This window comes from Myotis davidii, unplaced genomic scaffold (assembly GCF_000327345.1).
Source record: "Myotis davidii unplaced genomic scaffold, ASM32734v1 scaffold13, whole genome shotgun sequence".
Classification (NCBI taxonomy): domain Eukaryota; kingdom Metazoa; phylum Chordata; class Mammalia; order Chiroptera; family Vespertilionidae; genus Myotis; species Myotis davidii.
In genome coordinates, this window is record NW_006286243.1 from 1,495,180 (window position 1) to 1,511,773 (window position 16,594).

The window sequence follows — 16,594 nt, forward strand, 5'->3', positions numbered from 1 at the left end:
TGGACATTTTGATGATGTTGATTCTACCAATCCATGAACATGGTATATTCTTCCATCTGTTTATGTCTTCCTCTATCTCTTTTTTCAACGTACCGTAGTTTTCTAAGTGTAGGTCTTTTACCTCTTTAGTTAAGTTTATTCCTAAGTATCTTATTTTTTTTGGTGTGATGGCAAATGGGATTGCTTTTTTAATCTCTCTGTATGTTCACTATTGGTGTATAGAAATGCCATAGATTTCTTGGCATTAATTTTGTATCCTGCTACATTGCCGAATTCATTTATTAAGTCTAATAGTTTTTGATGGAGTCTTTAGGGTTTTTTATGTACAATATCATGTAGGAAAGCATATTTTAATGAATCTTTACTGAAGATTCTATGGAGAGGAAAATGAGGGGGCTCAACTGCAAGTCACACAGTAGAAGTTAATGGAAATTTCCACTGGGCATCCCCCAACCTGTGCACTAACATTTTCACTTTAGTGGCAGCCCCCTCATCTCCCTCTCTGCCCTTATCCCTCCAATTGCACTGGCTCTAGGCTTTCCTGGGTCCTACATCTAACTCTAGTACCCCCACCTGGTATCTCATGTAGGTAAAGTTAACTCCCTTTTGATAACCTCTCTCTATGTCTTCATATGCATTATCCTGCTCAGCAGACAAAGATACCTCTTTAAGATTTGCTCTCCTTCCAATGTGACAGGGAAGTTTTAGTAAATGATAAATTTTTTTCACTATTCCAAATGTTTTTTTCCTTGTCATTCATTCATTCAATAAGTGTGCATAGTAGAGTACATCTGGCAACAGCTGTGACCATGCTAATTATAAAAAAAAGTCATCCAAAATGTCCATGGTGGGGGTGTGGTGGGACACAGTGGGGAATATGATAGAGTTCACAGCCACTTGGAGATTCAGAGTTATGAGATCATAAAACTAAAAGGTGACTTTAAAAATTGATGGCAGGCATTCCCATCTTGGCCTCAGCATTGTCTCCTTTAGTCAGGGAAAATAGGAATCAGGCTAAAGATGTGGACTTGGCTCTTGAACCCAGCAAGGACCTGATAAGCATCAATCAACAGGGAGGCACTGACCTCTTTGTTGTGCAGGATTTGTAGCAGGGAGGGCAAAGGCCTGAGAGGTTAATGATCTGAGGGGCTTTGCTAACATACATAAACTAGAGACCTAACAGAAGTGGTGGTGTTAACTGTCAATGGTGAGTACAAATCTTCATCCAAATGCTTATTGGGGGAGGCACTGCAGTGTTGGCCAGGACTTTCATCTTAGGAGTTGTGCTTGTATCAGTCCAGGCATGGCAAGAGGGAGAGAAACACACAGCTGTCTATCAGCTGAGGGCTACCATGGTAGACTTGTCTAACTTCCTCTCCTATAGAATTATGGCAATGTCTCTAGGTTCCCTGACAGACCATGCTATTTTCAAACCTGCCTAGAGGACCTCAGGAATCTTGTTGGTCTGTGATTCTTTGGGGGAGGCGACAAAGGGCCTATTGATTTAACTTTCCCAGTGGGTGCCAACAGGGTCACCTACCAGCCATGCTCACCACTGACTGGTAGAAAGTGGTCAGAAGTTAACATGGAAATGATACCCAGAACCTCAAGGGGCTACTCATATACACTAACATCCGGCCACAGTCAGCCCAGCTGTGCTGTTGAAAGTAGGGCTATTGGACCTGGATGATGATGATGATGATGATGATGATGATGATGATGACAATCATTTATTGAGGTCTGTCTTGTGCCAAGCACTAAGCTGAGTGCTTTATAAACATTCCCATCATGTGCTCAGGACAACCCTGAGAGGCAGGTGTCATTTTCCTGTTTATATAACTTCACTCCTCTACTTATATTCTACATTTGATCTCAAATATATCTGATGCTAAAATCTGCACCTATAGCCATCACTGTAGCCAAACAAAACAAGCAAATAATCTCTCCTCTTAACATATAGCTGGGCCACAGATAGGGTGACGGGGTGCTCTGTAGGCTCAGCATGGCCTGCAGGGCCTCGAGGACTGTTCATTAACATAAGTGAACTAAAGTGGGTCTCAGGATGAAGGAGAGCATAGGGAGTGAACTCGTTTTCAGTATTGCTGGGTTTATAGGAATGGCACCATGTTTCTCAGGGCTCTGGGGGACTAAGACAAGTGAATAATTCTCATTTCCTTAGGCCCTTTCAACCTTAGAGAGAAATCAAGGCAGGCTCACACTTGTGATAGCAGTGCTATGGAGTCTTTAAATGTTTCCATTCTTAAGTCCCGGGTCTTTGGGGGCTTGTGTCTGCTGTGACAGTGTCCTTAGCAGAGGTTCATACTTAGACCAATGCTGATGCTGTTGGGTATCACCTTCTAATATGCAAGATGGTGTTCTAGGTTTGCAAATAAATGAGGGGCTCACTGTGCTGTGTGGGAAAGCAGACATAGAAATGTAGCATTCTTCTCCCTAGGATCCCCTGCTAGGATGAGTGGGGAGATGATACCTTGTCACTCACAGAGTAAATCTGGAAGAGAGTTAGCAGTTTTCAAAGGCTTTCAATAGAGACCTTGCTATATGCAGCTCTTTGAAGGAGGTGATGAAGTCTTCATTCATCCTGGCATGGTGCCTGGCACACAGCTGGTGCTCAATGAATGTGAACTGAACAGTGACAAATAGTTTTAGGTGCATGATGTCAGGCTGGGGGAGGAGAGTGAGGACGTGAAAGAGGATGTGTGATGTAAACATTAATCAATCAAAGATCCTGATTTCAAAGTGTGGGGTAGTAAAAACTGTCTTTGGGGGCAGGCAGATCTGAGTTCAAATCTTAACTCAGTCACTTGCTGGCTGTGTGATCTTGAGCAAGTCTCTAATCTCTCTGGGCCTCAGTTCCCTTCATCCAAAAAAGTGAGACATAAAACCTCCCTCACATAGGTAGGGGAGGATGAAATGAGATGGGAATCACACACACCCATGTGCAATGCCCCCCAAGAGCAGCTTGCAGCAGACCCTCTGGTGTGGCATGTACATCCCCTTGGCCACCCTGGAGGTCACTGCAGCTCTCTGTCTGCAGGAGTTCTCTTCATAGGAGAAGCTGGAAGTGCCATGGAGTCAAATCCAGCAGTTACCTTCAACCAGTGGAGGATTTACTCCTGCTTGTTCACCCCTCTGAGTAATGATTCTTAATTGTTCTTTACACAGTCTTTTAGAAGGTTCCTAGTGGCACTGAGTCCCAGTTTTCTGAAGCATTAACCTATTCACAAATCCATCCATGTTTTCTTCCATCCCCTTGCTGTCTCACCACCCTACACCCTTACCAAGCTTCCTGAGGAACCCCTCAAATAAACTACTTACTCCAGAATTCCTCACTTAGAAGGAAAAGACACAGACTAAGACACAGAAAATCAATGAAAGCTACTATTATTGTGATTTTTTCATGGGGCATGGATGTAGGTAATTAATACAGATAAATGTAAAATATTATTTAAAAACACACACAAAGGGCTTTTTATTACCAGCTGAAGGCATATGGGAAAGTTTGGGGAAGGAGATTATGTGTAACATTCGATCTGGATGTTAAAAGATGGGAAGGATTTATACATGAGAGGATGGGTCAGAGAAGGGCACTTCAGTGAAGAACAGGGTCTTGTGTCCACTTCTCTAAAGATGCCTACAAAATCCATGTGTGAGTCAGGTGGGCAGACAAGTCAGGCAGGTCCACACACCAGTCTCATCTGGACACAGAACTCCCTGGCCACATGGCCCTGGCACTCTGGCCCTGTGCTCAGCACACTTTCAGGCTGTACTCATCAATGCACATGGTTAGTGCTTTCCTTCTGCCCCTGAAGTATGGCTCTGAAATCTCTTCTTTGTTCAGCTATTTGTCACCATCTGTGGAGACCTCACTAAGCACTCTGCACAGCTGTTCACTGGAGCATACCATGGGTCTCAAGTCTTCTGAAGGCATCAATAATGTTTCTGCTCAGTGTTCCTCAGGGTCCTTCTGGGAATATCAGCTGGCTTCTCTGCTTGGACCTGATAGAACACACGGGCACCATGACCCCCAAGTTGGAGACATTAGTCTTAGATTGTGTTTGTTTTACTTATCTGATGATCCTTCATTATTTGAATGAGTGGACTAAAGATGCTTCCGCCTATGGAGAGCACATATAGTTGAAGGCTTTCCTGCTAAAAATGGTGAAGGAGAGAAAGAGGAACAATGCCATGCTGCTCAAGATAAATCTTGGCCACCTCTTTGCTCTAGTTCAGGGTTGAATAAGCCTTTTTGGTCAGGAATTTGTGTTCAAGTAAAATCTCACAGAAGTGGAAATTATACAAGTAAAAGCTGGATTCCATTGGTGAGTCAAGGTGGTAGGAGGAAGTTCTGCTTGCCCATACCCTCTTTGAGGAACACAGTGTGAAACCATTGCTTGAGTGGATAAGAGAAGTGCCAGCGAGCTGACTCTCTTGGTTTTTCCTCTGAAGCAGTAAGCTGAGAGACTGGCTCATGTCACAGGGTCAAAATTCAGAGAGGTGAGAAATCTCTCCATCTTATCAGCTTTGCTCTTCTCTTTCAGAGGTTCCAAAAACAGAACAGACTTTTGAAGAACGCCTGATACTGAAAGCTTTCTTGCTAAAGTTTGTCAATGCCTACTCGCCCATCTTCTATGTGGCCTTTTTCAAAGGGAGGTAAGTGTGTTGGCATCATATATGGAAGAGAAATTGGTCACTAAGTCTGGGTCCTCCACTGGAGTCAGCCTGTTCCCATTGTCAATTCACATCCCCATTCCCCATCTCCACCCCTACCTGGCTGTTTAGGAAGCAGTTAATACTAAACCATTTTGTATTAGCATCTTCAGATTCTGATAAATAAGGGAGCTCTACAGGGGTTTGGCTCTGGCTCCTGAAGGGTGAATCTTAGAAGAATTTGTGTCTCCTAACTTTGGGGATGAGGCAGTAGAGAATTTCATGTCTAGCCAGAGGCTCTTAGGTTTTGCAATGCAGTTCTGATGCTAACTACTCATAGTACAAAGGTCACAGATGAAGGGCACAGTCTCCCACAATACTGTCCTCACTTCAGACACTAACTGCAAGCTATGGGGTTCTCAGGCCACTCATGATTTGGACAACTAAAGCTACAACCACTAATCCCTCAGGTTCTATAATTCACTAGGACAAATTACATAGCTCAAGAATGTGCTGTACTTACAATTACAGTTTTATTATAGCAAAGGGATACAAATCCAAACCAGTGAACAGGAGAGGCACATAAGATGAGGCCTAGGTGGGTCCTAAACAAAACCTCCATGTTCTCAGGACATGTTAGCTTTCTGGCACATTGATATATACCAACAATCAGGAAGCTCGTCCAAGCTTCGTTGTCCAGAGTTTTTATTTAGGTATGATTGAATAATCCACCATGTGATTGAACTCAATCTCTACTCTGCTCTCTCCTCCCCTGAGGTCAGGCTGCTAGTACCTGGCTCAAAGCCCTAACCCTCTAATCACATGGCTGGCCCTTCTGGCATGGTCTCCTTCATCCTGAGTGATCTCATTAGCATAAATTTAGGTATAATCCCAAGGGCCCACTAAGAATAACAAAGACACTCCTGTCAGGAAATTCCAAAGATTTAGAGACTCCTTCCAGGAACCAGCAACAAAGTCCAGTCCAATTCTTAATTATGTAGTAGGTCTGGATGTAAAATCACTTCTGATAAATATTTTGTGGTCAGATCAATTGGCTATCTACAAGGAGATTTCCCAGGAGGCATCAACTATGCCAAGCTTCCCCAGAACTAAATGCTCATCAAATAGAAATTGGTAGCAAGAACTGTCATCATCTGCATTTGATAATTTCTTATAAATGTGTTTCCTTGGCTCTTATGAAATTATAGGAGCAGAGAAACTGTTCATGTTAATGAGTATATACTTCACTGGTGTTTTCTATCTAGTTGTGCTATCAATAACAAATGGCAAACATGATATTCTAGGCAATAAATAAATAGGGTCCTGACTTTAGATAAACTTGTGGTATATTGAAAGAGTTGTCTTGGCAACAGCACATTGTAATCTGAAAAAAAATGCTGTAATAAGAGCTACAACGATGAACACAGACAAGGAAACATCACAGAGAAGCACAGGTTAAACTGAGCCTTAAATAGATGAGTAGAATTTTAACAGGTGGACATAGGTATGACATTTCAAATAATTAGGATCCTGTCTAGTTACATGATTGTCTTCTTATCCCCCAATAAAATTGATGTTACTTAAAGAGGAATGAGGCAGGCTTCTTCCATTCCTTTGAACGTTTTCAGTAAGTCTAGATTTTTTTTCTGTTCCCAGGACTCTCCACTTACTTTAGTCTGTCTCATCCTTCATTTCATGGGAAATCGGTAGCGCTCACTGAGGAGTTGCAGTTAGAACTCAATTCTTGAAACTAGTTGAGAGGAGATGCACACACAGTATAGTTAGAGATAATCCAAACTTTGTGCTTAGTCTCTCTCTCTCTCTCTCTCTCTCTCTCTCTCTCTCTCTCTCTCACACACACACACACACACACACACACACACACACACACTGCCTCTGTGAGACCTTCCCGCCTCACACTAGTCTCACCCCCTATCTCCTGGAGGTGAACCCTAGGTGTTATAGATGATTGTTAGCTGCTAATGGGCATAAACTGGCCCTGGGTGATTTATCACCTGCCCTGGCCAGTACTTTCAAGAAAGACATTGGGCAGTGGCTCTTGCTCTAAAGGCATGCCCTTAAGGAGCCCTGACTTTCTCTCTCTTTTCCTAACTCTTCCCACACTTCTCAATTTCAGGTTTGTGGGCCGACCTGGAAGCTATGTTTATGTGTTCAATGGTTATCGCATGGAAGAGGTAAGTATGGCTAGCCACTGGTGTTTCCTGCCTGGCTAGTGGTTTACAGGGGCACCCACCACTCCCAGCCTCATCCATATCCCCATTGCACCATGTCTGGATTCATGCCCTTGCTCCTTTGAGCTCACTTGGTCTAACCACTCCTTCCATTGTCTTTTCCTCTCTGCAGTGTGCTCCTGGGGGCTGCCTCATGGAGCTCTGCATTCAGCTTAGCATCATCATGTTGGGGAAGCAGCTGATCCAGAACAATATCTTTGAGATTGGAGTACCGTATGTAACGAATGCTTCTCATCTCCCTCCTTGCTGCCAGGGCCTAGCTCAGCGGGGCCGGACTTTCAAAAATTTCATTCCCCCCTCTTCTCAGATAGCTGGGCTATTTTTCCTTTGTCTGCTTGCCAATAACTTTCCCCATAAGGTAGGGCTCCTCTCACAGCCTTGTTTGCCAATCTGATTTGGGATGTTTGAGGTTCAGAACATTTAAGCACTTCGTTAAGTACACATAAGCAGCAAGGGGCAGAGCTAAGAACTGGATATCTTTGACCTCAAGCTGTCTAATATTTTTAATGCTATCTGTTCTCCCAGTGAACAAGTAAAAGAGATGTTCAGTATGGTGGATAGGTGAATATGAAAGTTTGAAACATAATGTAACTGTTTAGAAAAATCACTAAGAAAGTGTGGAATATATGATCTTAGGAGGAGAAGGATGCATAGTTGGTGAAATGTAGAATGGATTTTCACATGGATTCTCTCTCCCTTCCCAGTTGGGTTTATACAGATTTTATAGAAGGATGACTTTCAATTAAGTTTTACATTGAGATAGTGATGAGAATAAACACTAAGTCACAGGCATGAGGCCTAAAGAAAAGAAGATGGAGCAAATGAAAATCTTTTAATAAGGGCACTATCCCATCACAGGGGCTCCCTCATCCTGACTTCATCTAAACCTAATTACCTGCCAAAGGCTCCACCTCCTACTACCATCATGTTGGGAATTAAAGCTTCAACATATGACCCTGGCAGATTTGGCTCAGTGGTTAGAGTGTTGGCTTGTGGACATAAGGGTCATAGGTTCAATTCCTAGTCAAGGTTACATACCTCAGTTGCAGGTTCTCCAGCACCAGTAAGGATACATGCAGGAGGCAACCAATTGATGTGTCTCTCTCATGTCGAGTTTCTCTCTCTCTCTCCCCCAAAATCAATGGAGAAAAATCCTTGGGTGCGGATTAAAAACAAAAATTCAACATATTACTTTTGGAGGGGATACAAACATTCAATCTATAACAACAGCCTGTCTGTTTTCCTTTCAACCTAAGCACAAGATTTGAATGCAATGAAATTTTTAAAATTTAAAAATTCATATATGAAATGGTCCTTGTCTTCTCAGAGCTTGCATATTAAGTCCGGGAGACAAAAGAAAGTATGTAAGCGGATGCTTTCTGTGTGGTGTAAACTCTGTTAGAATTCAGAGTGAATAAAGGTCAGGGATTTGGGAGCTGTTAGAGAAGTCTTCCTAAGCTGTGTCTGTCTATTGAAGAAGGCTGCCACCATCATTTGTAACAAGATGGTCTGAAATTATTTTGTTTAAAGAAACAATTTCTCTTGAGTGAGATATCTTTTCTAAACAAACAACAGACTGACTCAGACTTATCAAAACCACCTCCTCACCCAGGTGGTGCTACAAATTGGAGAAAGTAAGGCTCATAGAGATGGCAGCTCTCTGATCAAAGTCTCAGAGCCATGGCAAGGGCAAGAGCCCAGAATCTCTCTAAATCTATTGAAAGGTTGCTGATTTCTTGAGCTGAATGGAACCATTAGAGGACATAGGATCCAACTCCTTTCTCCACGGAAAACTGCCTCTATGGGGGCTGTAACTGTCTGAAAGTTCTCCTGAGAATATTATTCTTTGGTCTTCCTCAGAAACACACTTACAGAGCTAAAGTTATCATGGAGAAAAACATCATTTACCTGGAGACAAAACCCTTTATAGTGAGAGCTCTACTTCAAGGAATGAGAATATTCAACATTCCTACATAAAACTTTACGATTTCAGTTCTCAGAACAGATCTTAGCATCACCCACTATTAATTAGACTGAATGCTTTGAATGGTTTCCTGTCCCTACACTAGGACCACCTCAGGTGGCCCGCTGGCACATGCTTCTCTTGGGGGAGGGCTGGGGAAAGCATTGGTGTCTGGGTGCCTTATTCTACCTCCCTGCTTAAGCTAGCGGCCCTCTAGGCATCAGACAGGAAGTCATCAATCTTGAGGAACTGAACCCTCTGAAGCTGTTCCCTGTTTTCCAGCTTTCTGATTAAGAGTCAGTGATAGGCATCAAGCAAAGCTGGTGAAACACATGGTTGCTGTTCTCTAGGAGTTTACCATCTCAGACAGACCACAGTTGTTATGGACAAATACCCAGAAAATATGTAGACCAAAAAAAGATGTACCAAAGCCACATCTTGCCCCTGGGCAGCTTTGAAACCAGCCCCTCCATCACTGCTACAAAGGAAAGTCTACATTCCCCCTCAACATCTGGGGAAGACATCTGCCCTCCCAGTACATTGTTGTTCTGTTCTAGATGGAATTGTATATAGCTTGTGGGCACGAGATGCCCATTTTTCATTTTTGGACATCTGCTCTACCATTTAGCCTTCTCACTCTGGACCCAGCAGCCTTTGATAGAGTGTGAGAGGGGCAAGAACTTAGGCATATGTTTGGGCAGTGTGTTGGTTTGTTCCCCAATCAATCAACTCCATCAGCTCCATAACAGATGAAACTAACACACGACTGTTTGCCTTGAAGCCAAATTTTCTGATTTATGCTTGATGTATGTTTAATATGCTACAGTTAATTGATGCTAATTGCATTGTAACTCATAAAGCTGTGGGCATGTCACTGCTCTAAGTCTCACTGTCCTCATCTTGTGATAAAAATGACGGCATTATAACCATCTCTCAGGTGCTCTCATTTCAGCTCAGACATTCTGTGAACCTCTCCTCTAGTCAATGAAGCTAGTCACTGGTAATTCCAAACACATGTTTTTGTTTCAAAATATTTTTTCTCATTTCAGCTTCTAATTTGCTAAAGGACACACCCAACATAATTATGTAGTTAAATTTAGGGATATAGAACAAAAAATTCTTCCACCAAACCCTAAGTATTCTATCTCCAAAGCTCTTTATAATTCTACAGGTTGTATTTTGAGTTTGGTCACATGAAATAACTATGATTATGATTTATGGACCTTCCATTTTCTACTCAGAACCTACTCTGAATAAATTAGATCCATCCAATCCAGGGTTCAGCACCTGGCAATATCCTTATGTGTGACACAGTTGAAATGAGCAAGAAAATAAAAAGGAATCTTTTATAGTCCTAGGAGAAATGACAGTTGAGCCTAACCGTGAAGAAGGAACAGTGTAAATTATAAAAATTAGACCCAAAGGTCTTTAGCCCTTTGATGGAGACAGTATAATATACTCACTGCATGACAGCAGCAAAGTTATTCTAGAAAAATTTGTGTCTAACACAGTTATGTGAAAATACAGCCTGGATATATGCTCAGCTCTCTAGAAAATGGAAAATATGGACATCTGAGAAAGGAAGAACCATTCATTGGGATTCCAGGTTGCTAAGGTGTTGCTGAATGTTATTGCTTATATGTTCACATGTGATGCTTGTAAGTATTTCAAGTCCTGGGAGTAGACTGAAAAGAGCAACTCAGAAATACGATTTTCCTCTTCTGTCCTGGGCCCTGTGGCTTTTGGTTCAAAATGTAGCTCTCATGTACCTTCAGAACCTGCCTAAAAGTTTTTCCTCAAGGGATATAAATATTAATCTTAGAGAACAGACTTGATGATTTTTTTTATAAAGAAGCAAGTCTGAGGAGTTAGGCAGGTGATCATGCTAGATAAGAATATTTGGGGTAAAAAATATAAGATTATACAGTTGTAAGATTGATTGTCCACAGCAGCGGTTTCCAACCTGTGGGTTGCGACCCATTTGGGGGTCGAACAACCCTTTCACAGGGGTCGCCTAAGGCCATCGGAAAACACAAATATAATTGCATATTGTTTTTGTGATTAATCACTATGCTTTCATTATGTTCAATTTGTAACAATGAAATTGGGGTCATCACAACATGAAAAACTGTATTAAAGGGTCACAGCATTAGGAAGGTTGAGAACCGCTGGTCTATAGTATTCATTTCCTATTTCTGAGAACAATTTTCTAACGTTCTTTCAAAAAAATTTTAAAATGTGAAAGACTATCTAATTGATCTTTATTGTAGGTCAGGCTGTCCACCATAATTGATCTCTCCCCTGAGGGTACAATATTCTCATTAGATTCTGTGTGTGTGTGTGTGTTGCTCAAAGTACCACAACTACAATGTTGATGCCTTTGAGAATCTTGACATCTAGCAGGCTTCTTGAATTAGAACCGTTTCCCAATCTTTAGTCATTTGTGAATCAATTTTTAAATTTTTCCTCATATCTACCTGAATAGCTATTTGCATATTAATTTCCTTTAAATGAATTTTATTAAAATCCATAACATTTCCTACAGTGGAAAACAAACACAATCAGTTACCATAATAGCAAATAACAATAGAAAGAAACAATGAAACCAGAGCATTACTAATCAATGACATTAACCTAAGAGCTGCATTCACTTTCTTATCCACTAGCATGGGGTGGTGTTAAGGACATAACCAGCAGCAGATAGATTTTCTCCTTTCAGTCAGTGGGACTGAATAAGAGCAGGAAAGGAAATAGCTTTCCCAGGTGCTTTAATAAGATACAAGACCAAGTGTAGAGATCTTCCAAAGGTGTCACATGCACTACTACTGGAATGCATCCTTTGCTGGAAACACTGGTTTCAAGCAATAGTATCACCTCCTAATCCCACAGGTCTCCACAAGGTTGGCACAGATAGCAGGCATGTGCAAGAATCCTGCACACTCATCCTTTGGGACCTTGGATAAGCTTCTCCATCAGACATTCCCTTTTCCCACCCCTAAATGTGGCAGGTGTCTGCAACAGGGCTACTATGGAAACCCAACTCTGTCCAGGTACCATCCACCAGGCAGTGTCACATCTCACCTTTGCTGGGCTGGTTCAGAGGCCCTGCAGATGGAAAAACAAAGTGCTTCCCAGGGAGACAGTAAAACCTGGGGCACCAGGAAGACATGACAAAACTGGATTATGTGGTCTGGCCTCGGACTATTCCCAGTCATGCCACCCAGACTCCTGGGCCTGACAGAGTTGTAGCAGATGCTTTCCAGAGAGGAGTCAGACAGTCTTAAACATTACAGGCCCCTTGATAAAGTTCATCAGCAGTGACTTCTGGGATGACTTTGCACATGGTGAGAGGCAAGGCAGAATCTGATCCCATGCCATTTATTACCTGAGTCCATTGTTAGGGAGTTCCCTCATTCCCACCTCCCTCATGCCATCCCCACCTTTCCTTCTTCCATATGTGTTTGTGCAAACTATACTTTGAATCCAAACTGTGTGATGCCTCTAAAACAGGGGTGGGGAATGTCCGGATATGGCCCGCTAAATCATTTGGTCTGGGTCTTCCAAGGCATTAGGGGTGAGTTAAATGTTTGACCAAATGTAGCAGGCTAATTTTTAAGTTGATAATTTCATATAGCCAGTGAATGATGTTAAAAACATATCTGAATGGTCCTTGACAGGAAAAAAGGTTCCCCATCTGTGAAAAACATGCCACATGACATCCCAACTCCTCGCTATAATTTTATCTCAAACTAGGTCCTGTATTCCTTGAAGCAGAATTGGAAATAGGCATTGTATCATTCAGAAAGATGAGTGTGTGTGTGTGTGTGTGTGTGTGTGTGTGTGTGTGTGTGTGTGAGAAAGGGTAAATGCCAACTTCTCACCTGGGCAAACTCTGGGATGGAGAGAGCAGGTAGAGCAATATTTCCACCAGCAAAAAGTCCCACATCCCTATTCTTACTGAAAGCACAGAATCACATCCCAAAATAGCAGGAATATAACTTTGGACACAGCCAGTAAGATTTTATAAACTTTCTACTTTTTTGGTAAATGTGATAAATATTATCTTTCAAGACATAAAACAGCTCTTTAAAGACATCACAGGCAGCGGAGGTCTGTGTTCTCTTCAAATACTGTGGAATCTGGCTATGAATCCAGAGTTTAGGGAACAAATTTGCACCTTGTCAGGTGTCAAGAAAAGGAATACACATCTCAGAGATTGATATGTTTCTCTTCTTTGGCCCATTTAAGGCTTAGTTCTGCCTTCTTTAACAAGGCTCGGAGTGGCTGTGGAACCAGGGTCTGTGGGTGACAGCCTGGGGCCCGGATTCCTGTAGCAGGAGGCCCCAGGTAAGACAGACACTCCCCATGGTCTTGGCGTGAGCCTAGGGGGCACAAGCAAAGGAAAGGCTCTGAACCTTTTGGACAGTTTCTCAGACTTGTCATTATAAAAGGGACAGAAAAATAGCAGACGAAAGGAAAAGGGGGTAACATCAAAGAAGTTATTTTAACGAGCGAGTGCATCATACGGTCGGAATCATAACCTGAAGCTTTCCAAATGACCCATTTGTATGTTATACAACTTGCAGGATTCCTGTTAAATCCCGCTCTTGAGGGACTTTCTGCATCAGTTTTTTAAATGGTCCCCCACCCTCCTCATTTTTGGCTTACCCCTGGTGTGTTATACTGCTGACTCCACAGTGCCTCCTGAAGCTCTTCTGCTGCCCTCCCCCATGCTACGTGGTCTTCCAATTGGCCTGCTGTTCCTATGATGCTCCCTCCTTGCTCTCTGAAGGCTCCTTTCCCTCCATCCCTCCCTTAACTGTAGATATTTTCCCCTCTGATCAGTCTACATGTGTGTTCATTGTAGGATTGCAGTCATCTCCACGATGATTCTCAGATCTTGAGCTCAAACTTGGATCTGTTTTCCGAGCTCTAGACCTACATAACATTGCTTACTAGACATCCCTACTTAGCTATCTCATGGTATCCTCCACTTCCAACTCCTCGTCCCCTTTATCAAAATTGCCTGTTTTCTAGTGTTCCCTGTGTTAGCAAAAGGTGTCACCATCTACCATATGCCCAAAGACCCTTCCATCCTCATTCTCCTTTTACTCCCACATACAGTTCACCACCAGCTTCTTAACTTCATCTTCTAAGCATGTCTCAATCTGTCTACATCTCTCCATGTCCATTGCAATCACCTAGACTCTGCTTCCATAATCTCTTACTAAAGCACTGTATGATACCTTCAATGCCATGAACTTGCCTTGTCTTTTGTCTTATTTTTTGTCACTTCCTCTTTCCTGCTCTGTGCCCCAAACAGTTTGAACTTTCAGTCTCTCCTCTGAGCCATTTTCACATTTACCTTTGGCTGTTGCACAAATAATTCCATGGGCCTAGAACATACATTCATCTGTCACACACACTCGCTCTTTTCCATGCTTTTTCTATCATCTCTTGTCATTTATTTGATTTATACATCTCTTCCTTAGGGAAACATCCTCTGCTTTAGGCAAAGTTAGGTTTCTTTGTTATCTACATATATAAAAGCCAAGCGACCAGAACAATGGAATGACTAGAATGACAGGTCACTATAACACACCCCTCCCCGTGGCCGGCCTGGGGGTGGGGCTGGCCGGGGGAAGGGGCCGCAGGAGGTTGGCTGGCCAGCCCCACCCCTGATAACCCTCCAATCAGGGGCGGAGCTGGCTGACCTCTCATGGCCCCCCCCCCACCAGCCTGGCCCTGATGGGGCCCCGATTGGGGGCAGAGACAATGGCCAACTTCCTAAGGGCCCCTCCCTCCAGCTGACCTGGCCCTGATCAGCCCCGATTGGGGTCAAGCCAGCCAGTTCCCACCCATGCTCAAATTCATGCACCAGGCCTCTAGTATTCGCATAATTACCTAAACTTCTTCCTTCATAACACTCATTACACATTATTATCAACACTTGCTTGTATTCACTTTTTTAGCTGGACTACCTCATCAATACATCAGATATCTTATTGGTTGCATTTATTTTTTCCTGGAGAGCATACCCATAAACTGGAACCTTCTATACAGCTATCAATCTGAGTTTGATTCAATGCCTCCTCTTTCTGATGGATTCCTTGTTTGTAGGTTATATATTGAATTTTTTCTTGCTTTATATCCTTGGTTGGTGAAATTCATCCTCCTGGAATATCATGAGGATGGATGATGCATAGAAGGATATCTTTTAGGAAAACTTGCATATGTTAAGATGTTTTTATTCTGCCTTTGCACTTGATGTATACTTTGGCTGGGTATAGAATTCTGTGTTAAAATCTTTACCTCTTGAATGTTAATACATTTCCCTAGAATTTTCCAGTGTCAATGGCTGATGTTGAGAATTCTAATATCATTTTGAGTCCAAATAATTTTTAAAGAATTTATGTTTGTCCCTCTGTACCTGGAAGCTTTTAGAATCCTTTTCATTATTCTTAGATTTCTGAAATCTCATGGTGATGTGCTTTGGCAGAGATCCATTTTTCTTTTTAACCATTATGCTGAGTAGGTTTTTCCAACCAGAATATGAATATTCTTCACCTCAGGGACATTTTCTTGTATTTCTTATGTATTTTCTTCCCCACCAGTTTCTTGGTCTTGTCTTTCTCATTATATTGGAGTTCCTAGATTGATTAATTTTCTTATCTTTTCTATTGTCCATTTATTTGTCTTTTGTACTTCTTTTTAGGGTTTATTTATTTTTAACTTCCCATTATTTTATTGGTTTTATTTCAGATCTAGAGTTTTCCTGGTTCATTTTCTCCTCAAAATAAACTCTTTGCTCCTGCTGGTGTTAGAAAGTGGTAGTCACTTGGAAAATATGGATTGACAGACACATTAGGGTCTATTGTTCCTTAAACAGTCCATTGACCAGTCACGGACAACTGCCTTTGGTGATACGTGGTGCCTGCAATTTCTGAGCCTCTCTGATATTTTGCAGCATGAGCTGGCTTGCTTTTCTATGATGTATTTTACTATAGGCACTTGGTCTTCAACCATAACAGCTTTGCTAACTCTTCATCAGTGTTCATCTTCCAAGGCATTCATTACATCTCTCAATAAACTACTGTATTCATACCTGTTTTCTTTAACCTTGTGGTTTCATACATTTTAAAATTCATTATTATTTTTCTAGCATTTCAGAAATAGATAAGGATATATGCATGTGTTCGATTTTCCATGTTTAATTAAAACCACTAATTAGTTTTTACTAAAGATTTAGCCAAATTTTCTGATTACTGATACCTGGAGGAGAAGTCTCAATTTGAGTTCTGGTTCTTGACCTCCTTTTCCACCTCCTGTCTCCTCTTCCACTCTCTTCTCTCTTTCTCTCTCTTCTCTCTTTCTTCTCTCTTTCTCTCTCTTCTCTCTTTCCTCTTTTGTTCTGACTCACAGATAGAGTCTCAGCTGGTCTACTCTATTTGGCTTCAGAATCTTCAGGCTCCATCTGGGTTTTTCTCAGTTTCTTAATGTCACAGAATTATCGCTTGCTAATTTATTATGAAATAAATTTTATTTTATTTTACTGCTGCTTAAATGGATCTCAACTTATTCTTTAAATCCTCCTTTGATGATGATGGTGGTGGTAGTGGTGGTGGTGGTGGTGATGATGATGATGGTGATGATAATATTAAAGATTTGATGATAATGATGATATGATGATGATGGTGATGATGATGATGAT

General features: G+C 41.9%; 1 protein-coding gene across 2 annotated transcripts in view; it reads left to right on the forward strand.

Annotated features, from left to right (window-relative positions):
- ANO2 (anoctamin 2, calcium activated chloride channel) overlaps window positions 1-16,594 on the forward strand; it is a 316,751-nt gene that overhangs the window by 265,027 nt on the left and 35,130 nt on the right. For both annotated transcript variants that reach the window (XM_015559975.1, XM_015559976.1), the window contains 3 exons: window positions 4,560-4,671; window positions 6,806-6,863; window positions 7,033-7,133. In XM_015559975.1, the coding sequence (XP_015415461.1) occupies window positions 4,560-4,671; window positions 6,806-6,863; window positions 7,033-7,133 (271 nt within the window). The remainder of the gene's footprint in view (window positions 1-4,559; window positions 4,672-6,805; window positions 6,864-7,032; window positions 7,134-16,594) is intronic.